At 37.8% G+C, this 22,325-nt stretch overlaps 4 protein-coding genes across 5 annotated transcripts in view; 2 read left to right on the top strand and 2 right to left on the bottom strand.

The window, feature by feature from the left end:
* Positions 1–11,246, top strand: part of tg (thyroglobulin) — a 31,106-nt gene extending 19,860 nt beyond the window's left edge. The window contains exons 41-48 of the mRNA XM_043261418.1: positions 373–569; positions 4,515–4,679; positions 4,757–4,924; positions 5,042–5,229; positions 9,897–10,001; positions 10,120–10,260; positions 10,639–10,832; positions 10,962–11,246. Coding sequence (XP_043117353.1) covers positions 373–569; positions 4,515–4,679; positions 4,757–4,924; positions 5,042–5,229; positions 9,897–10,001; positions 10,120–10,260; positions 10,639–10,690 — 1,016 coding nt within the window. The 3' untranslated portion in view covers positions 10,691–10,832; positions 10,962–11,246. The remainder of the gene's footprint in view (positions 1–372; positions 570–4,514; positions 4,680–4,756; positions 4,925–5,041; positions 5,230–9,896; positions 10,002–10,119; positions 10,261–10,638; positions 10,833–10,961) is intronic.
* Positions 584–4,074, bottom strand: LOC122360632 (src-like-adapter). Its single transcript, XM_043261419.1, has 7 exons — positions 3,816–4,074; positions 3,171–3,270; positions 2,392–2,478; positions 2,212–2,309; positions 1,880–2,011; positions 1,662–1,794; positions 584–1,096 (listed from the first exon to the last, which is right to left on the bottom strand). The coding sequence occupies exons 1-7, from the start codon at positions 3,892–3,894 to the stop codon at positions 883–885; spliced, it is 843 nt and encodes a 280-aa protein (XP_043117354.1). The 5' UTR covers positions 3,895–4,074; the 3' UTR covers positions 584–882.
* A 1,545-nt stretch (positions 11,247–12,791) lies between the features above and the next one.
* ccn4b (cellular communication network factor 4b) lies at positions 12,792–16,100 on the top strand. 2 transcript variants are annotated; one of them, XM_043260126.1, is made up of 5 exons: positions 12,792–12,983; positions 13,954–14,230; positions 14,501–14,758; positions 14,848–15,041; positions 15,216–16,100. In XM_043260126.1, exons 1-5 carry the CDS (start codon positions 12,936–12,938, stop codon positions 15,513–15,515), a joined length of 1,077 nt encoding a protein of 358 aa, XP_043116061.1. In that variant the 5' UTR covers positions 12,792–12,935; the 3' UTR covers positions 15,516–16,100. The 2 variants fall into 2 exon arrangements, with proteins under 2 accessions (XP_043116061.1, XP_043116062.1); XM_043260127.1 differs by lacking the exon at positions 12,792–12,983 and having other exon boundaries at positions 14,079–14,207.
* Positions 16,101–16,231: 131 nt separating this feature from the next.
* ndrg1b (N-myc downstream regulated 1b) lies at positions 16,232–20,788 on the bottom strand. Its single transcript, XM_043260125.1, has 14 exons — positions 20,607–20,788; positions 19,803–19,908; positions 19,475–19,595; positions 18,910–18,972; positions 18,752–18,812; positions 18,441–18,527; positions 18,260–18,316; positions 17,998–18,101; positions 17,813–17,875; positions 17,671–17,722; positions 17,440–17,487; positions 17,265–17,300; positions 17,075–17,126; positions 16,232–16,964 (listed from the first exon to the last, which is right to left on the bottom strand). The coding sequence occupies exons 1-14, from the start codon at positions 20,652–20,654 to the stop codon at positions 16,774–16,776; spliced, it is 1,089 nt and encodes a 362-aa protein (XP_043116060.1). The 5' UTR covers positions 20,655–20,788; the 3' UTR covers positions 16,232–16,773.
* Between the last annotated feature and the right edge of the window lie 1,537 nt (positions 20,789–22,325).

Raw genomic sequence — 22,325 nt, 5'->3', positions numbered from 1 at the left:
ATTCAGATTCTTTTCCCCTTTGCCACCCTTGGCTGAGTAAGTTTGAAAAGGAGGCCTAACTGTTGCCTTTGAGTGGACTGCCAGGATGAGCTTTCACTGTCCAGCCAAAAACAACAAGCAGTGAGGCCTGATTGGCTTCCTTACTTTCTTAAACTGTTTGTGACAAACGCCTGTGGAGCTGGGAATATTTTATTAAACATTTAAAAGATTATTATTATTGTATAATAGATTGACTTTCAAGTGCTGGTTATAATGAAAAGGTAATTATTTTCAGTCATTTATTGCAAATCTTCTTGCGTCATAGTTTTAATCTATGTGTGGAAAACACATTTGGATGTGCCTGATGAATTGAACTCTGTTGACTCTGTGTAGGTTCCAGTGCTCTGCCGGGGAATTATGGGTTGCAGGACCAGGCAGCTGCTCTGGGCTGGGTTCAGAAGAACATTGCTTTGTTTGGAGGAGACCCCACTAAAGTCACAGTAGGAGCAGAGAGAAACGGAGCCGACATTGCGAGTCTTCATCTCACCTCGCCGCCAGCTTCATCACTTTTCCGCCGAGCTTTATTAATGGTAAGAGCAAAACTCTGATTTCCAGCTGCCGGTTACACGACATCACTGTTTTAAATAACAAGACTGATGTCTGAGGTCACATTTACAGTAAAATCAACCTTCTCCAGTCCAAAAAATAATAATGCAAGGTTGCACAACCACCTTAAAACATTCATGCTGAAAGCATTGTAAGCTCAAAGTTAAATAAACACGTGCTTGAGGAACTTAAATGTTTCTCTGACAAAAAGTCAGTCTCTTTCTAGTCCAGACACAGCAATGTCTTTAGATATCTCTATCGGCTTTTGAGCTCCTGGAATGAATCAGATGTGATCTATCAAGGCACCTCCTCATAGTTGTCTTCCACAGTGGCCAAACTGTCAAGCTGGTGGTTTTGCGTCATGTAGACAGACCTCCACCTCTTCTTCAAACTAAACTTCTTTTTGACTGGCTTCTCTTGCTGTCCGAGCAAAGACAGGTAGGAAGAGACACTGTTCTGGACCCCGTAGCTGACCGCTGAAGGGTTTGTGCTCTGCTGGATGAGCTCCGAGCTAAGCAAGAAAAAATGCATTAGTGTTATAGATGTTGTCTAAAAGGATTTAATGTATGTACATATGATAGTTCAAATACTTATCAAATAAATTCATTTCAGAGAAACTGTGAGATGAAGGACTTCTGTGAGATAACACCTTATTAAGGTTTGAGATTAAATTAATAGCAGCACAGTTACAGTAAATACATTTAATAAATAAATACTTATTAACTTTTATTTATTAAGAAATATTAAGTAGCACAACTGTTTAGCAACTTCGATGATAAGAATTTCTTTAGCCCCAAATCAGCATATTAAGATTATTTCTAAAGTATAATATGACACTAAAGAGTGAAGTAATGGATGCTAAAAATTCACCTTTTGCCAGGAATAAATTAATTAGGAAATTAGGGAAAATTAAATATCTGTAGAAATAGAAATAGTTTAATCATTTTCACAATATTACTTTATCTACTGTATATTTTGTTAAAAAATGTCACCTTGGTTAGCATGGGCGGCTTCTTTCCAAAACATTTAAGTGGTAGTGATCAAGAGATTTGAGTGGCTTTTATTGGTTTTAATACCTGTTCACTGCTTTCCAGTCAAAAGATGGAGATAATTTTATCCCTTCAGGTGTTTTCATGAGCTCACTCAGAGGCGTTTCACAGGCGATCAAGCATGGGCCAGTTAGAACGCAGCACAGTCCGTCTGCTACATCTAAACCAGAGCGAGAGGGAAATTCTGCATCAGATTGGCCACCTTTTAAAACTGGTTGGTTTTTTTGGTGTAGTATTTGATTTACCAGAGTAGTAGTTGACCAGATCTTCCAGACATTGAAATGTGAGGCGTGGAGAGATGTAGTACCAGTTGTTTGGCATTCTAACTATTCGATAATGCTTGACAGTTCTGTGGCGCACGGATAAGGTGTACGAGCCTAGAGAAATACGAGAAATATGATTGTATCATCAGCCATATTATTGAACAAGTCAAAATATTATTTAGAAGATCATCTGGATTGGTTTATTTATAAAACTGTCCATCATCCAGAATAAGCTGAAATATGGACCAGGCCTTGTGCTGTATGGGACTATACTAGGATATTATGTTTATCTTTATTTATTTATATATACAGACCTTTTGTGCTCTCTCTGATCAAGAATGACCCCACTCTGTTTCCTGGGAGTCGAAGCAGTTCCTCTGCTTTTGGTCTGGTCACATTTTCAAACAACCAGCTGAGACAATGAAGAATGTTTCCGTTAGCAATAGTGGAACATTAAACAGCTAGCGGAAGCTATATGACAATTCACAACCTACCCATGATAGACTTTTGTGGCATGACAGTGTGGTATATAGTTGACCTCTTTAGTGTTGACTGTGCAGACCTTCCACCAGTACCCTTCTCTGAAAGAGAGTTGGCAAAATGTATGTAGACAGTTCTTGTCATTTGTAATTTAAACATCTATTCTATTCTGCGAAGAAAAAAAAAACGTTTTATGTGTGTGTTAAACAGCAGTAGGAAGAGTGGTGTTAAAGTTAACACTGGCTACAAGGGTTTTTGTGGTCAGTTGCGCATTTACACATAGTGGCCAGCAACCATCAGTGTTATTGGCGTAAAATATAGTTACTAATAACATACTAAGACTTCAAGCACACAAACATTGTATCTATCTACTAACTATTCAAACACTGTCCTTTTCGCTCTTTCTCCCTCTCTCTGTATATTTATGAAAGAATCAAGAAAATTATATGACCGTTTCCACAAATGTTTTAAACATTAATAATTATGACTGATTATGTTTCTGAAGAACTAAATCAGCATATTGGAATGGCTAGAATAACAAGAGTAACTACTGCTGAAAATTCAACTGGAACAATCACAGGAATAAATTTTCAGAAATGGTATTTTGAAACTGTAATTAAATTTCACAATTTTGCCATTTGTACAGTGTTTTTGATCACATCCATTGTGAGCAAAAACGTACAAAACAATAATAATTGAACTTATGTTTCTGTTAGCATATCTTGTTTAATAATCTTATGAAGAGGCAGATTTTACTGTTAGCGTACAGGCAAAAGCACTTAATAATACTTACTCAGACACTATTTTCAGCCACTCTCCCATTCGAAATATGGGCTCGCAGATATCAGGAGGAGGGTAGTTATCCAACACTAATGCCATGTTATTCTCATCCACTGTAAAACAGAAAATATAGCATTTGCATTGATTTTCACAATGTTTATGGTTGTTTCATGTTTTTATTTTTTTTTTAGCTGAAACAAAATTAAACAAACCTGTATTTTTGTTTTAGTATTAATAATTTGTACATATGTTGTGCCAGGAAGTACTTCAAATATGCACCTTTAGCCTTTTCTTAAGTCAAAAATAATGACTAAACAGAAAAACACTTCCTTGTTTTCTGCTATTCGGTCCTGGGTGTGTTAACAGCTAATTCTTGCACACTTGTGTCCAGTTTTGGAGACTTCTTATTTTTTAGGTCATACACAAACTTTGTTTATGCCAGAATAGAGTGTAAGGCTTTTGAATATTTTTCATTTCTAGGACAGACCGTGCCGTGCATTCTGCCTTGAAAGAGAACCGATATATATATTAATAGAGTTTAAGTCTCTTCACACACCACAACATCTGTAAATGATTGAAACGATGTGGAATAGTGCTTACAATAACCGAGAGCGTCACTTGAAACCAATCACTCAAACATTTCTCAGCATTTTCTTACCTATTGGTGGAAGGTCTTCATCAGTACGATTTTGTCTGAAATCCTCCAAGGGTCTTTGGCTTGCCAGAGTGCCTCCCATTGTCAATCTCCCACCGCTTGTCCTACAAATTTATCACACCCAATCAGCCATCGGATGTCTGTGCCAACCGAGACAATCTCTCTGTCTTATAGATTCTTTTGTTGTTCTGTTGTGCAGCTCCCCACTGATAAGAGTTTAAGTGCATTGCCTTAAGTAAACGAGGAAGCTGTCTCACCACACTTTCCACTTCACAAACAAGCAAAAATAGGAAGTGCTGAAATGAAACTGCTTTATAATTGCATGCAAATTCAATTGCATATGCCCTATTTATGGAAATAATGCCAGCTTCTGGTAAATAGGGGTATTAATAGCAGTAGTATGCAAATAAAACCACTCATGGTTTCATGATTTTCTGTTTTGACACTGGTTTTTTTATCTAACCCACAATAGATTCAGCTAAAATGTGTTTATGTCTCATTGACATTTGAGTCTGACTGGAAAAAGTGCTCTAAATTCTCTCTCAGTTCTCAAACAACAACAATAAGAAATGCCATTAAAGTAAAACATAAAACCCATAATTAATGAAGTCTAGATGAAAATAGTTCATCATGGTTGATGACTAAAGACTACCTTTTTAGTGGTCACATCTAGTGCTCAACAACTCTGTTGTTTGCTTATAGGGAGGATCGGTGTTTTCTCCAGCTGTCGTAATGAGCACATCTAAAGCCCAGGCACAGACTGCATCTCTGGCTGGGGAACTTGGCTGCTCGATCTCTGATACTTCACAGCTTCTGACCTGCCTAAGAAGTAAAGCGGCTCAGAGCATCAACGCTGCCCAGACCAAGGTACAATGGGTTGCTTTTGTGAAGACACTGCACAAAACATTGTTTAACGTCCTCTGTGTATTTTTGTTTGTGTGTAGCTGTTAGCAGTGAGTGGTCCTCTGCAGGCCTGGTCCCCAGTGGTTGATGGAACTGTAGTTCGGGAAAAGCCATCTGTGGCCCTTCAATCCAGACGCTTCCACAAAGTTGAATTACTTTTAGGTTCATCCGTTGAAGACGGCCTCATCAGCAGAGCCAAGAACATTAAGGTCAGGCTGCAAACATATCAGATTGAGAAAGAGCAAGAAGAAAGCACGTAGTATAAGAATTAATACTGGGTGTAACTTATTTTCTAATTAATTTTTGTGCTTCTTTTGTATAAAAAGAATTTTGAGCAGCTTCAGGGAAGGGCTGACAGCAAGACTGCATTTTACGCAGCCCTGTCTAACTCTTTGGGTGGAGATGATGCTAATGCTTTCGTGAAGGAGGCCGCGACCTGGTTCTACTCTTTACAACACTCCCCCACACCCTCAGGATACAATGTGTTCTCTCGCGCACTGGAAAATGCTACAAGGTAAGAGGTGGAAGGTCATATAGAACAAAAGTGTGCTTTGTTTTCATTATATGAATGTTGCATAGAAAACATTTACCTCCCAAGCTTTTAAAAGGAATTAAACATTTTATTCAGCAATGATGCACTAAACAGATCTGAATTGACAATTAAAACATTACCTATGTTTCCATTCAACTATTTTTATGTGCCTTTTTTAAATCCTTTTTTAAAAAAATTGCTCGATGAAAATGACAAGATGTACAGAAAAATGTGCATAAAAAAAACTTGGCATCATTGTATGTGAATAAATTACAATGGAAACACATTTACGGAATAACTTGGGATAATGGGATAACTTGACTAACCAGTGGACCAATCTCAGTGCATAGCATCTGCAGTGTTTTTTTTGGTCATTCTGGATGCCTGAGTAAAGTCTGTCATCAAAGTAAGTCTGTATGACTGTTTTACGTGATTGTGTTCCCAAGCAGCATGCTTCCACCTCCAAAAGCTGAAATCCCCGTAACATTTTACCATTGCAGTACGAATGAGCCAAGAATCGATTGGTTCATCTTGAGTTTTTGGATTTGACCCAGAAAAAGTATTAATTAAAACTCTCAAATCTTCAGGTTTGAGTCATTCATTCAACATGTGACAGCCCCATAAGCTTTAACCACTGTAGTATGATCTGGAAAGAGAATTGATTACTTAATTACTTAATGAGTGTTTTGAACTAATACCAGTACAGAACCTATATTGCGACTGGATATTGCGCATGTGTGAGTGAACAAATCATTCCCCAAGATGACTTGTTTTTCCCGAGTCACATTAAAGATTTGTTCAAAAGAAAGAATTGTTCAAGAACGGCCCATCGCTATCAGGATTAACCAAGAATCGAATGACAAAGTTGTCTACCTTGTGACGTACCATAAGCTATAATATAATAGATTTTATGGAAAGACAAGATGTCCTGTTTGTCTTGGTATGGATCATCTTGACTGCATTGACTAACCTGTGCCCGAAATGCTCTATTATGCCACTCACCGTGCATCATACTCATCTGGCTTGTTTGGAATCTGCTTTGGATAGTTTGTTACTTTCATCCAATATCACCACAGCTGAACATAAAAACGAACAAGCATCCCAAGGTGAAAGGAAGGCTAAGAAAAGTAAATCTTCAGATTTAGCACGCAAAGTCGATCAGTTGTCTTCTGCAGTAGAGTTGTTATTGCCTCTTCTGGCTAAGGCTCAGCCTAAAACAGAAGTGCGAGAGATGATTCAGCCTGAGCTATGACATCCTCACCAACAGTGCATACAGGACTGGATGTGATGTCAGCTTCTGCCACTGACTCACTTTTTGAACCCATACCAGATGTTGCTTTGGGTGCTAAAGAAAATATGCCCTCAGATCCGTCACTGTTGCTGTGACACCATGTCTGAAAAGTCAGGTGGGTTCAGTTATTGCACCCCTTGTAGGAACATTAAAGGCTATGCTTGCCCACATCAATCTAGATCCCCTCAAACAAGCAATGGGTTCTGATAATATTTTTCTATGTCATGCACAGAGAACATCATTTACAATGCCTCAGTCTAATGACTTTACTTCTGTTTTAGTGTCTGCATTACAAATTTCAACAAAGGCTATACGTCCAAAACAGTTAGCCCGCACAATGGCTGTATTGCAAGATCCATAGACCGTAGGACTTGGTAGCATGCCACCTTTAGGGTCTAGTGTGGCAGCGCTTATTGTGTCTCCCAATGAGGCGCTTTGCGCAAATGTGCGCTATCCAAATGTTGAGTGTAGGCGCACTGATGAGTTACTGACTCATGCACACAATGCTGCAGTGAGCCTTGGCCATGTTTCTAACTCTTTGGCGCATATGCTTGGCTCTACACTCCTCTCTGAGAGAAACTTCATCTGAACCATTAGTGACAGACTTAAACGAACATACACTTGCAATGCACTTGCTTGCGAAGTTCAGGTGTTGTTGCGCAAAGGTGCCATAGAACACGTAGATCCCCTAGTTCACCCCAGGGGATTCCATTAATTTTGTGGTCACAAAAAAAGATGGCAGGTTTCACCCAATTTTGGATTTAAGAAATTTAAGTCATTAAGTAAGTTTCGACCATTCAGAATGGTACACAGAACAGATGTGTCGCAGGCTATCATGCCGCAGGATTAGTATATGACCATAGACTTAAAGGACTCCTGTTTTCATATTCCGGTTGCACCAGAGCACAGGCACTTCCTTTAATTTTCCATAAGGGGTCTAATATTTCAGTTTAGGGTTCTTCCGTTCGGCCTGGCCTTGGCACCAAGAGTTTTTTCAAAGTGAACTCCATGCATTGTCTGTAAGTGCCCCCTGTTTGTGCCGGAGTGCTGACTTTAGTAGTGTCTCATTGGGGAAGACAGCAAGAGTCTCTGGTCACTCAGTGTTGCAAGAATGATCACGGTGATGTTCTAGGGATTATTTTAGGTCAAGGCATGTTGCGAGTGAAGAGGTGACAACTATGTTATTTGATTCTCGGTTAAGAGTGAGTGTGAAGAGTTTTCAGCATTAGTGTTTTCAGCACTGCCTCTGGTAATCTTCCACTTAGCCATAGAAAAACAGAAACATTAGTAACCATTTGTACATTTACGGTTTCCAAAAAAAAAAAAAAAAAGTAATTCATGCTAATAATAATAAAAAAAACACCTAATAAGAAGAAATGTACTTTTATTAACCAAATCAGCATATTAGAATATAGTGTTGATAGCTTAAGTAAAGGTTGCTTAACATTAAACTTTGCAATTACAGGAATAAATTACATTTTGAAAATATATAAAAATAATTATTTTTAAATGTAACATTTTTGCACAATATTAAAATTTTACAGTATGTTTTATCAAATTAATCCAGTTTTGCTAAAGGTGAAAGGCTTCTTTAAAAAAAACTCCCAAAACATTAAATGGTTCGTTTTACTGTGCTCCCTAAGTGGCCAAAATTATTTGTTATAGAATAAAATATTTCCCATTTCATGCCATGTGAATGAATGCAATGGTAAAAAGACACTTTTAATATAATTTAAAATCCCCTGATCAGCGTTTTGTTTGTAAAACTTAGTTGCAGCTCTTTAGTTAGATGCCAAAATGAACAATAGATTTTCTTTCTCCATGTGATCACAGCTGCCCAAGTGAACGATTATGTTTGTTCAGACCCTTGAAAAAACGCTAAGTGGTCTGGAATGCCTAGGAATCCAGAGCTAAAATCATTTTGAGCCTTAGGGCTGGACTCTGCGCTTGTCTTACATTTACTGAGGGTGTGGAGGCTTCTGTGTTTGTGGCAAAGAGGAAGGAAATGGTATATATAGGTCTCAGACAGAAATATAAAGAAGTGTGAGTTTAAAACAGTCCTAGTAAAACTGTCACTCCGAAAGCATTTTCATGACACTTTAGCAATAAAGGTTTTCTATTGGATGGGGATAGGTAATATTAAAACTTGAAAGCTGTTTTAAAAAATAGTCTGTGGCACTTAAAATGATGTTTTAATGGTAATTTGATACTTGATGCGTGGCGGATGCATACTTCTTGAGCTCAGCTTTTGTCAAACATTATTATTCTGAATTTTATTCAAGTCTCTCTGGAAAATATGAGTTCAACAGGCTAGTATTGTACAATCTTTAGAGTCAAGGGTTCGTTTAACAAAAAACGTTTGTTTTATGGCTGTTTGTGATTACCAGATCACATCTTCAAATGCTACATTGTTCACTTTTGGAAACCTAGCCAAAATATTTCAAATGGAGACAGAAATGCCAAGTAGAATTACTTTTCTGCTATGAGGTTCAAATAAAACAAAATTATGATTTAAGTTTAACAATGACACTGGTTTTAATTTAGTTTTAAATTCAGTGCTTTTTGCTCATTTGTTCATAATGTCAAAAACATTTTGAAAGCTAATTTCACATTTTCTTTTGGACTTCTGTGTCCTGAAATTCCTGCTGCTTTCTCTGAATTTTCAGTAGCTGTGAAAGCAGTATAGAAGGAGGACAAGCTGGCTGCCCACATAATCACTAGTGTCAGATATAGTACAGACCAAACCTGACCAACGCACCCCAATGACCTGCTGTACACAGCAGCATAGCAACACAGGAAAGACATAAAAGAACATATAGAACCTGATAAAACCCAATTTAAGTCATCATTTCCTAATCTTTTTCACTCTTAGTTCATTTTTCTTTGTTTCAACACTTCAGCATATATATATATATATATATATATATATATATATATATATATATATATATATATATATATATATATAGCATCAAAAATAAATAAATTTTTATTGACAAGAAAATACTGTTTCATTCTTTACATAATTTGACACTGCTTAATGAAATGCGTTGCTTGCCATTTCTGTGTTATTACTTGTGAATAGCGCTTTTGCTACATATATAAATTAATTAATTCTGGTGTTTCAGGAATGTTTATTGCATTATATTAGAGTAAAATGCATTACCCTGATAGAAAGAGTTTTTTAATAACCATGCACAGCAGATATATAAGGACAGTCACTTACTTTATACTTTGATTTATCAGGTTGCTTTCTTTTTTAACATCTGTAGTATTGTGGTGGATATCAGTAAAGTGAGTAAAAAGTAGATTTTAGTTAGCTTAGCTTGGTTTATTACCATATTATCACTTTCTGCAGAGATCTCTTCATCATCTGTCCATCTGTGGACATGGCTGAATTCTGGGCAGTCAACACACAATCCAGTGTTCACATGTACCACCTTCCCGAGGACGCAGCTTACAGGTGCCTTTTATTCTGTACTCTTAATATCATGCTTGCTTAATTTCACAGAACCTATGTTACCATTTGTAATCAAATCTATCACATTCAAGAAGAATCTCAAATATGTTTTTTGTCACAGCGTTGACCTGTCGGCTCCGATGGATGTGCAGTACCTCTTTGGAGTTCCTCTTGCCTCAGGAACGCATGACCTCTTCAGCACCAAAGAGAGAATGCTTACCTTGCAGATCATGAACTACATGGCAAACTTCATCAAATCTGGGTATTTCGTCAAACATTTCTGTTGTATTTTTAAAATTGCTTATTGGATTGGGGCAGATCTCATAGTCTGCCTGGGCTGCGTTTTCCAAAAGCACCCGTTGCCACCAATAAAGCTACGATCAACTTGCAACACAGCACTGGTCGATTGTAAGAATTTAAAGGTAGAATTCACCCCAAAATGAAAATTCTGTTATCATTTGCTAACATCACAAGTAATTTTTTTTAACGAAACCTGAGAGGTTATGTCCCTCTGAGTCTGGAATTTGTCACTAGAGAGATGTCTGCTGTTTCAACAACAGATTGCGATTTGTTAGAAAAAGTTATTCAAACCAACCTTTTGCACCTTATTGATTTTCCACCTCCACTTTCCATTTCACAGCAACCCCAACCTGCCTCTTGCTGCATCTAGGACGTCCTTCAGTAAGTTTTAACCCCCATGGCCTCAGTTCATGTCTCACCCGGGTGGACGGGGCTATAAGGAGCTGTCCTTTACCCTCAAGAACCGCAAGAACCTTCAGAGTCCTCAGTGTTCCTTCTGGTCTCAATATGTCCCGGCTCTGATCACCTCTACCGGTTAGTACTGCTCTACACATCCACATTAACTCCTGGTTTTTAAATTTAGAGATTGGAAGATAACAGAGGAAGGAAATTCTGTGCACTTGGTAATGCATGCAAACCTGGTTTTGACTTTTGTCTTCACAGCCAAATTCTCCTGTGAGACATCAGTGGGAGAATCTGGAGGTATTCAGAGTCCAACGCTAGAGCCAAAGTCAATCCCAGACGCCAGCTTCTCTCTGACTCCAAACAAACCTAAATCTGAGAAGGATGCTTACAATTAGTCTCAAAATGTTCAGATTTTCTTGTAATTGCTTGTTTTTAGACAAGTTCCATCTTAGCACTCTGTTACTGTGGTATTTCTGTTGTTGTAAATCATTGTGATTCTAAACATTCATAGAAGAATTTAAGCAATAAACTGCATTGAAAACATTTTTGGGCTAATCTTCACTGTTTAGTTTTTTTTATTAAGTTATTAAAACTAAAACCAAGATCTTTAGAGTACTGAAATATCTTCATTTATAATTGATGAGAATATTAAAATAAAGACATCATGCAGTCACATTGAATGGGACTGTCCAAAGTGCCATGCAGGAGGACGTATGAGTAATCCTTTCTGCAAGTTTCCAGATGCTGCGACAGGCTTGTGTGCCACTGGCTGAAGACTATTCTGAGATGCTAATTATCACTTTATTCCTGGAGATTATAAGAAGCCTTTCCTCTTTGTCTAGACTCTCCTGTTCCAACTGTCTGGACACTTTTGATTACATTCACCCATTTGAACGAAGTCGAGGTCAGAGCATTTTCTCATCATGACATTTTGAGACAATTTCAAATCACTTCCACATGAACTATGAAAACAGTTCTGAAATATGAAAGGTGTTTTTTTTTTTTGCCTGTGGTGTAGGAGATTAGTTTAGAATTTACTGTTCTTCTGTTTAGTGCATCAGTGGCAGACTGCCCAGTTGTCGGTTTCAATTTGTAAACAGTGGAAACCTCAACAACAGCCTAGCACATACTTCAAGGTTTTGGCAAAATATAAACACATCACACAAACCTTGAAAATGTTTGTGTGCTTCTCTAAATTATCATTATGCACCAATATGTTATTTCGTTCTTACTTTAGTTTTCTATGACAAGCTTAAACTTCACCACATATGGGTTTTAAAATTCACTTATATGTTTACCTTTGAAATGTACATGTAATATATTTTTTTATAACGTTCAAGTAAATTCAACTACTCTTTAGGTAGAATGTAAAAGTACTACTAAATGACAAGAAAGTCTTGTCACATACATTCTCAGATCCTAGCAGTTCTACTAAGGAAATGTTTGGGGACACGAAGTTCTCTCTCCTTGTTGCTCTTATCTTGAATTCTTGCAGATCTCTGAAATGATTTGTGTCCAAATGCTAAGCAGTTAGAGCAATGTCAGTAATACATGAACTATGTATTATGTTTACATTTACTTTAAACCTCATTGCATGTTCGCTCCTCAAATTTGTTTGGTTTATGTTGTTTCTGTAAAAACAACATGTATTTCTGTGGAATGATTTAGCGTACGCTATTATGTTATTCACAAAGAGAGGACCTTAAAAGCACAAATGGGTTTCAGCTCTCTCCTCCAAATTTGTGTGTGCTTTGTATTTCCATTCAAATTAAACCATAACCAAAACAAAATTTAATTTCAGATCTAAATGAACTCTTTCAGATGTATAAAAGAATGCACCTCTGAACTGTAAAGTGAAGTTTCTGAATGAATGGCTTGTTTAGATTTAATGTCATGCAATAATTACGCCACTGCTGAGGGATAATTAAGACTTGAGAAAACCAAACATTTATCCTCCGTGTTAGTGATTTGATGATACAAACAAGAGTCCGCTTTCTAAATCATTCTGATGCTTTATTTCGTCTCCTTCCCCCTTGAAGACTGAACTGAAGTGAACTGAGAGAAAAGTTCCAGCGAACTCCCTCTAAACCTGACAGACTGACGTAACGCGAGACTCCAGCTCGCGCACATCGCCACCGAACGCTCTGTGGATGCCACGAGGGAACGCTTGTGGATTCTGTCGGTAGCAAACAACATTTCTTGTTTCAATGCATTTCTCTCAGGAATATAGTAATGTGGAGACTCCTGTCGTGGATTCTTTTGACAGCCAGTTTGCACCAGGTGGGTCTTATCTTACTGTTGCACTTTTTGAGTTTAAAAAAAACAACAGCAGCAGCACGAAACTGACAGTGTTTTTTTTTTTTTCTCAGTTGAGAATAGCAAGAATATTGTTGTAAGTTTCCCTTCAAGTTAACGTAGTGCCTTGCTTATTCTTGGAAAGCGCAAAAAATGCAAGCTGTGTTATGTCATGCCATAAGTGCGAATTCATTACGAACCAGAATTGCATTAAACCTAAACGATAATGTTTTTAAAACTGAAAATGACTGTTTGATTTGTCGTGACAATAAAACTGTTCGTGCATATAATGTGCCAGGAGTTGGAATTAGAACCATTTTTCAATTAATGCTCAGAAATGTTGCATCAAGTTTATTGCAATGCACTATGTCTAACACGATTTATATATTGTGAATTCTATTTTATTTTTGCCACGTTTGATTACTTTCATCACACTATCACTAACTGTAACTGTTATCATCTAAATATCAATTGTCAATTTATTATTAATAATAAATGTCATGGCAAGGAAAATAAAGCATCAAGCATCACACACTGGAACTACACACATGAGAAATGATCATCTTCTGCAACCCGGTTTAGTTGACCCTGGGTTATTTACTTTTCATCCGTTGTAGAGAGAATCCCAGTCTGATGGAGCAAGAAAACGAAGATACAACGAAGATAAGATACTACAGGCAGTGTATTAAAAAAAAAAAAAAAAGTTAACGTTACAGCAATGTTGCATTTCGCTTAAAGTATTACATTACAGTAGCATTATTCTGTGTCACAGTGTAAACGTGATCCTGTGTTGATGATCATTAGAAACTAATCTGAAGCATCATCTGCAAAGTTCTTGAGAACCTGAAATTTGAAGGGCCTGACTTCAATGTAATTTTAAAGCAAACTCACTATTGCCCCAAAGTGGCTAAAGTAGGCATGTGTCCTTCATGTTCCTGTCTTTTCTCCCACACAGGCCAGTTCCCACAACTCCACAGACTCTCCTCTTGTGACCACAGATTTGGACCCTTATAATAGAAATCGATACTGCAAATGGCCCTGTAAGTGCCCCAAGAGTGCCCCTGTTTGCCCACACGGGGTCAGCTTGGTGACAGATGGATGCGACTGCTGCAAGGCCTGTGCCAAGCAGGTGGGGGAGACATGTAATGAAAGAGATACCTGTGACTATCATAAAGGACTTTACTGTGACTACAGTGCTGACAAGCCGAGGTACGAAAAAGGAGTGTGTGCATGTAAGTGACCTTACGTATTCCTTTCCAGTGACATAGTTAAAATACTATACAATAAAACATTCATATAAATGTGACATGCAGTTGAATTTCCTAATATATTTTCACATTTTTCATCTTGTATGACCGACTACTTATGTACTGCAATAGTGTTTGGTTCCAACAGGCATGCAATATGTTTTTTTTTTTTTTTTCTTATCCTTTGCCAAATTAATACTCGGATACAAAACTGTCACAGAACCTTTTTGGTATCCAGACTCCTCTGTGTTTCAGATGTTATGGGAACAGGCTGTGAGTATAATGGTGTGATTTACCGTAATGGCCAAAGCTTCCAGCCCAATTGCAAGTACCGTTGTCTGTGTGTGAATGGGGCGATTGGATGTGTGTCGCTCTGCACCGAGTCCCTGCCTCCCCGGGTCTGGTGTCAGTCACCCAAGCGAGTCAAGATCCCAGGCCAGTGTTGCGAGAAATGGATTTGCGAAGAGTCCCGTAAACCACGCAAGACCAACCCCAGACATGCTCCTGAGGAGGGTGAGCAATGCATTATTGTTTAGTGTGTTTAAAAATGCCCAGCATCCATTGTTTTAGCTCCTAATCATCCTTCTTTTTGTGTTTTCCAGTGTCCCTCACCTCTAATGATATTTGGCATAAAAACTGCATTACCCAGACCACCCCGTGGAGTCCTTGCTCAAAGACCTGTGGGCGGGGCATATCACAGCGCATCTCTAATGACAATGCTGGCTGTGTGATGGAGAAAGAGTCTCGACTGTGTAACCTCCGACCTTGTGAGGTGGACATCACCAAGCACTTTAGAGTAAGAATATATTCCTACACTGGTTTATTTCTATGTGTGCCCACACATCCCATTTCCTCATTTACTTTAATGACGGAGTTTGATAAAGAGCAGACCACTGGAGAGACATAGGGTTGGGTGGATATACTGATTGTTATATAACTGCCATGTATTTTTGTCCTGTCTGTTACTCAGCCGGGTAAGAAATGCCTGAACATCTACCGTGAGCCAGAGTTCCAGAACTTCACCATCTCAGGCTGTGTCAGTAAGAAGGCGTATTGGCCTAAGTACTGTGGAGTCTGTACCGATGAGCGCTGCTGCATCCCATACAAGTCTAAGACCATCGAGGTGGAGTTTGTGTGTCCAAATGGATCAGTTTTTTTCTGGAAGTACATGTGGATCAACGCCTGCTTCTGCAACCTCTCCTGCAGGAATCCAAATGATATCTTTGCAGATCTTGAGCAATACTATGAGGCCAATGAGATTGTTAACTAATTCACAGAATGCCAGATGCAATCACTTTTTATGGCATCCTTAGGCTCACATTTGTAGGCTGTGCATCACACTTGACAGTAACAGGGATGCTGGAGAGCACAGAGAGTGCTGTTGATGAGAAATTTGGATTATTTATGAATGAACATCAGCACAGTTACTCACAGAGAATAACGATAGTTCAGACTGAAGGACTTTATGGTGTAAGAAGATTGCTAATGGATGGATGAGGGACAAAATCAGCAATTAAGAAAATGTTAAATCTAAGACTTCCTGTTCCGAATCTGTGAAGTCCAAAAAACTGTTTTTATATTTTGCAAACATGTTTTAAAAATACCGCCTTCAACGAAAAAAGGAATTATCCTTAAACGAATGCACATTATCAGTTTTTGAAAATATACGTTAGTTAAAATGGTGTTAAAGGACATTTTTCTACCTTTGTTATGTTACATATTCTGAAATACATATAAGAGAAGTGACGGTGATCTCCTTGATATTCACACTTTCATTTTGCCATGTTGATACTGTTCGTATTTAATTCTGGAAATATGCAGAAATGTATATTTTTTAATAAAAGACATTTGCTTATTTTTATGCTTTTCTTTTATTTCCGTTGAACATTTACATCTGTAATGGTATAGCTGGGAACTCGTTACATAGATACATTGTATGTATATATAACACTGTTAAATATTATACAGCAGTAAGGCTGACTGAATATACTTAATTTTATTTTAAGAATACAGTTAAATAAAGTGATCTTACCAACATTCATATCTTCCTGGCTCATTATATAAGGTAGGACTGTAAGGATCACAACCACTTAAACTGATTCAGTGATGTTGTCACACTAAGAATATACTCTCAGATGTAAATTTGTAAAGTACAGAAATTATATGCAATACATAATGTAATAAAAAAATATCCCCCAAGCATTCAGCCCTATCAGAGAACCCGAACACAATCACGCACATGTTATAAATTCTCACAGCCAAGCGGTAAACATCATAGAACCTTCTTAACGTCATTTTATAACATTACACACTGTACATTTTAGTAATAAAACGGTCACTTAAACCTGGTTTACTTATTGTATAACTTCTAATCTCATGTCCCTTGTGAAAAATGCCAATGATACATTAAACATCATCTAATTACAGGAACATCAGCTTTCAGGTTTATATTATATTTCAGGTCCAATATGAAACCGCCTGCTGAGTTCCGTTCTGGTTTGCACGGTGGTGTTATTTTCACTAGGCGTTCAGCAGGACAGCTCGACGGAATGTGTAGGGCCTGAGGAAGTGTGCTCCGCGCCGTGAGCGCTCTCCATGGAGACGTCGGTGTGGGAGCGTCCGCGCCGTTCGTCCGTGTTCGCGCGGTTACGGTTTCGCTCCAGAGATGAGCTACTGGCCGTGCGAGACCGAGCAAGACGGGTCATGCTGGCAGAGGGCACTGTGGAGAAGGAGTAGTAAGTGATGAGAGGCTATGGCCATGGTGTTTCTATTGTTTATTGTTATTTTTTGGTATAGTATTGTTGTAGTGTTAAAATAATGTGTGCTTACTGTAGCCCATTCCCTGGATAAAATACTTGAAAGCTTCTATTAGCTTGCCAGGCTGTGGGAGAACACGAACATGTAGTGTAAATATACTCATAGTGACTATACAATCAAATATATGATTAGGTTAATAATGCAGATTTGAATGTGAATCTGTAAATGCCAATTATATATATATATCTATATATATATATACCTGATCAGCCTGAGGCAGGCCTCCACAGTCAGCCATCTAGAAAAATGTTTTAACAGATAGTTTAAAAACTAAGGATGCGCAAAATATCTGTCTCATGCAAGTTATATTATTTTATTCATACTAGATATTCATTAAATCAGATAACAGTGAAATGTTGGATGGTAAGGCCACTGACCTTGAGAAATGTCGTCGTTGTTGGGTTCATTCTGGAGTTGCTGTCAACCTGTGAGGTAAAACGTTTATATAATAATTATGTGTCCTGTATGCTGCCTTAGTTACAAAAATATATATTTATGATTTATTGTCAATAATCAGAAAATTGTTGCAACCAATCATCAATATTGAGTAACCTTAAATTTCTATAGAGACGACATATTTAAGACAATAACAAAATAGTAATTCTCACCACAGCATCCACAGCTGGAGAGTTATCACCCACTATCAGCAAAGCTGGACACCTGCCATGATGTCAACCATTTTCATTACACGCACGATGACAAACAAAAAATTATTAATATGATAATTATTGGTCATGAGGGTGAACTTACTGCAGCGTTCTTGTGTTTGCGTTTCCTCCTTGTATTGGTCTCTCGATCTCCAGATTTCTTCGGCTGAGAAATTATGAAAAGATGAGGCTTTCAGTATCTCAATGCGGTATATAGAATATATAGGTCCTGTGGGTTTATTTAAAGAATCAAACCCAGTTCACAGACACAGACTGCATCGGTGATACCTTTTGTAGGATTTGACAAACTGCTGCAGGTTGGATTGGTTAATGTTGTTTGAAATGAGATGACGGAAGGTCGCGATCAGTTCATGATTGTTCTGTATTTCCTCCTATAACGTTAGTGAACGTTAGCATTAACATGACAAAACTGTCAATAATAAAATTAATAAGCAGGTTATATCATTTCAAACCCTAATACATTAATACAGAATTCATTTTGGTTTATTATTAATTAGTCAAATTAACCATAGACTTCCTCAGTTCTCACCTTTCCAAACAGGTGTGAAATGACTGTATCAGGGACAGCATGAGTCCAGCTTGTGATCTGTTCAGAATGCAACGCTTTAGTGAGGATGTGTGCAATGGTATAGCTATATAAGCTCAAGTTCAAGTTAGTTTAATAATGCAATCTTTTCAAATCTAATAAGAATGCGAATCAGTTTTTGTACCTTTTGTGCCGCCCTTTCCATGAAACCCTCTCCTTGTGCGCTTAAATTAATCAGAACAAGACCTTCAACCATGTCTGGATGTTTTAGCTTTAAGAGATGCATGCAAAAAAAAAGATTAATGCAAAGATAAACATTCAATTATTTAATATGCAGCACTGGAATGCGCTTTGTGCAAAGGAAGCAAGCCTGCAATAATAAAGAGCAGGACTGCACTGCAAGTATCAGCAGTGCTTTGTAGTGAGAGTTCTAGAACTGTAATCCATGCTATTCAAAGCAATTCAGATGCATCTGACAAAGTATGTAGAACTCACAGCAAAGCGAGTCAGGATGTTGGCTCCGGCTCCAACCCCCATTCCAATCACACTCTTCAGACTATGAGGGAAAAAGAACAAGCATTCAAGTAGGTTTGAATCAAGACCACTCAAGAGATTTGAACTTGAAATGGTTTTATGCCAATTTTATAACGTACCTAAAATGCTGGAGGACCATAGGAAGGGTTTCTGAGAGCTGATCCATAGATGGATAGGTATACCTATAGAATTTACAGACAGTGCTTTATTCGTTAGCCTCAAACATGTGGAACAATATGGAGGTCAGACACTTATGACATCCAATCAAACAGCAAGACAGGTTAATTAGGTTTGGCTGATGGCCTTCCAGGCATTAGCAAAGACATAATCTGTCTGGATGCTGTTCTAGAAGGTTGGATTATGGGCAATGGATGTCCGTTGCATTGCTGTAGCAGATGGCAGATCATAAACATGCTCTGCTCCCTTCAAACCCAACAAGTGACATGCTGACCTACATTCTGCCAGTTTGGTGCCATAGGGTGCCGATTAAAGCTGTCTGCGTTATATTTCCTTGAGCAGATTTTAAACGACGAATGTAAACTAAAGCAGTTTTGTTGTCTGACTGAATGATTAAGAGAGGCCATTAATTTTTAATTTTAAGACCTGATTGAGAACTTGAATTAATCGTATGCCTTTAGATAGACATGGAACCATAATCCGGTGGCATAATGACCCCTCACTTACTCTGTGGAGAGCGTGCTGGCACCCTCCTGCTGTCCTGGGGCGTCAACATGGCACACAGCAAAGTGTTGCATGATCTCATGCATGTCTTTGTGATTAAAGAGAGACTCGAAACAGCTCTTGTCTGCAGAACAAAGAACGCAGCTGTGTTAAGAAGGTATGCACAATTTATTCAGTCCATAAAGGCAGAATAAAAATTAATTGTTAAATGTATATAGGACTTGTTTTAAGAGCATTGGAACTTGCACCGGCATTTGCAGTGCCATTAAACTTTTTATGGTAAATTCTTACAGGCAGAGGGGGAGTAAGTAGGTATAGAGGAGGTTCTTACTGTTCAGTCCGATGTCATGGAAGGTCAGGATGGTAGGCCGGTTACCCTTCGGGACACCCATCATGGTGCAGTGCACCAGACCAAAGGCAGTCTCCACATCATCCTCCTACAAAAGCAAGGTTATGGTTTTTGGGTTGCCCTTTAATTTTACAGTGTGTGCGCATACATAAACTTATAGTGTACCTACCTAAGGAATTACTAGTAATATAAGGCAACAACATGGAGCAGGGTTAGGTTTAGGTCCAGGGTTAGTACCAAGTTATTGTAATTACCATGAGTCATGAAAAAAAAAAGTTTTAAGATTTGTAAGGTTTGTAAGATACTGACAATTTTGTTATTTTCCTCTCAATAAACTTGTGTATTCAGCAAATTTATGTCAAAAAAAGGTTTAGCTATAAAATCTAAGAATCTTTATTATTATTATTGTTCTTTTTACAATGCTTTAGTGCATTATTATCATGAAGAGACATCTGAACGTTCATTAATCTTAATGTGTCAGAACAAATGGTTAAAAATAGTTTTGAATTAGATTAACATATTTGTTGTAACATTTCCCTCAGTTCACCCAAAGAGTCTTTTTGTTTCTGTTGCGCAGTACCTTATAGTTAAAAATAACCTGATTATTTCTGCCTAAAACACCAAAGCACTTTGATCGGACGTATAGTAGTAAAGTTGCTGGACAGTAAACAACACAAAACCCATTAACAGACCACGAACAGCAACATGAATGAAAACACACACAAATCCAAATCCACTACTAAAACAGCACATCCAATGCAACGGCATGAGATAAAATCAACTCACAGTGATGTCAAGCTCAAAGACGCTGCAATCAGAGTCCTCAAGAACCATGGTTACAGTTGCTGTTGACAGCTGATGTATAGGCAGGAAATGTGTATATTTGAAAAGCGTAGATCCTGGTTTGCTGCTGCCTCAAGCTCCGAGTTGCACAGAATGCACTGAGGTCTGCGTTTTATATCCCCTTGTTTACAGTGTGGCGTAAACATGTAATTCCCAGCATGCCTTGCATAGTGGCCAGAAGGAGCCTAATTCTTAAAGGATGGAGAGATCAACAAATTGGATCAGTAAGTTAAGCTGAACACTGGCATCACCTGAACGTGTCCCATCTCTGTGGTGTTCCCACAGGACGTAAACATTTCATGAATGAAACACATGGACTTGCATCACAATAGCCGCTTTACATAAATGATACAGTGTTTCATTGATTCACTGTTAGAACTGTGCAAAACACAGTTTAGATGTTATACCGTAAATGAAAATTCTGTCACCCTCAGGTGCAAACCTGTGTAACTTTGTCTCTTTTATGGAACACAAGATTACACTTAATTGTCGAATGGTTTTCAGTGTAAAAATAAAGGAATTAGTCTTTAATGACAAAGAAATGGGAATGTTTTATCACTGTTAAAAGCACAAACATCAAAAGATCAGAGCTCACATCAGGCACGTAGCACTGTGTGTAGTCATGCACTTAAGAGCCTTGACCTCACAGTGATTGATATAAAGGTCTCTGTTTACAGTGTCCATCAGAGGAGGAGTGTTAAGCTCATTTAGCACAGGGACAATGTTGCTGCTACGTGTTTTTGCAGGCAGATGGCATGTCTGCGGTCAAGACGTCATTAATGCTGAGAGCCCCTGTGAGTGTTCCTGTTGAGTGCCCGATAGTGCCCTGGAAAGCAGTACTGAAATCTTCTTGAAGGATCAACATGACATAGCAAGCTGTTTGTTCGGTCCTCTTTGTGTCAATAATACAGACCTAACGACCTGTATGATTCAGCACATAAAAGTTAGGGATATTTTAAAGAAATAATACTTTTATTCCCAAGGATGCAATAAAAGTTGATAAAAAGAGATGGTAAAGATATTGTGATTGTTCAAAAAATGTTATATTTCAAATAAGTGCTGTTCTTTTGAACATTTCTCTCTTTTTCTATCTATTTCTATTCTATTTTTCACATTTTGACAAGATTCTCGAGCATCAAATGATTTCCGAAGGATCATATCACATAAGGACCCGAGTAGTAATGACTGCTGAAGAGTCTGCTGAATAAATTATATTTATCATATACAATTATAAAATATTTCTTAAAACGGTAAAATGTTCTACAGTATTTCAGTTTTACTTTTATGTTTAAATAAGTGCAGCCTTGGTGAGCACAAGAAAATATCTCACAAATATTAGATCACAAAATCTTTGCGTTAAAATTATTGTCAGATTTTAACTAATAGTCTTACTGTTAACTGTTGCAATGCATTTATTTCAATAAGCAAATGCTTTCATTTTGTGATCTTAGTGGTATCGTTAAGACATGTAGTGCATGTCTATTATTGAAGGTTTAAAGTGAGCTGTGTGTGATAATGATATTTCATGCTCTGTAAAACCCAAATGTCTGTCATATAGCTTGTGATTGCTAATTCAAAATTAAATTTCACATAATAAAATCACTAATGTAGTTACACGTTATTTATTAATGCAAATATCCATACAGTTACATATAATAAAGA

The sequence above is a fragment of the Puntigrus tetrazona genome, chromosome 16 (genome assembly GCF_018831695.1).
Source record: "Puntigrus tetrazona isolate hp1 chromosome 16, ASM1883169v1, whole genome shotgun sequence".
In the NCBI taxonomy this organism is placed as follows: domain Eukaryota; kingdom Metazoa; phylum Chordata; class Actinopteri; order Cypriniformes; family Cyprinidae; genus Puntigrus; species Puntigrus tetrazona.
The sequence above is the reverse complement of the archived record's forward strand: the minus strand, read 5'-3'. Positions and strand labels throughout refer to the sequence as shown.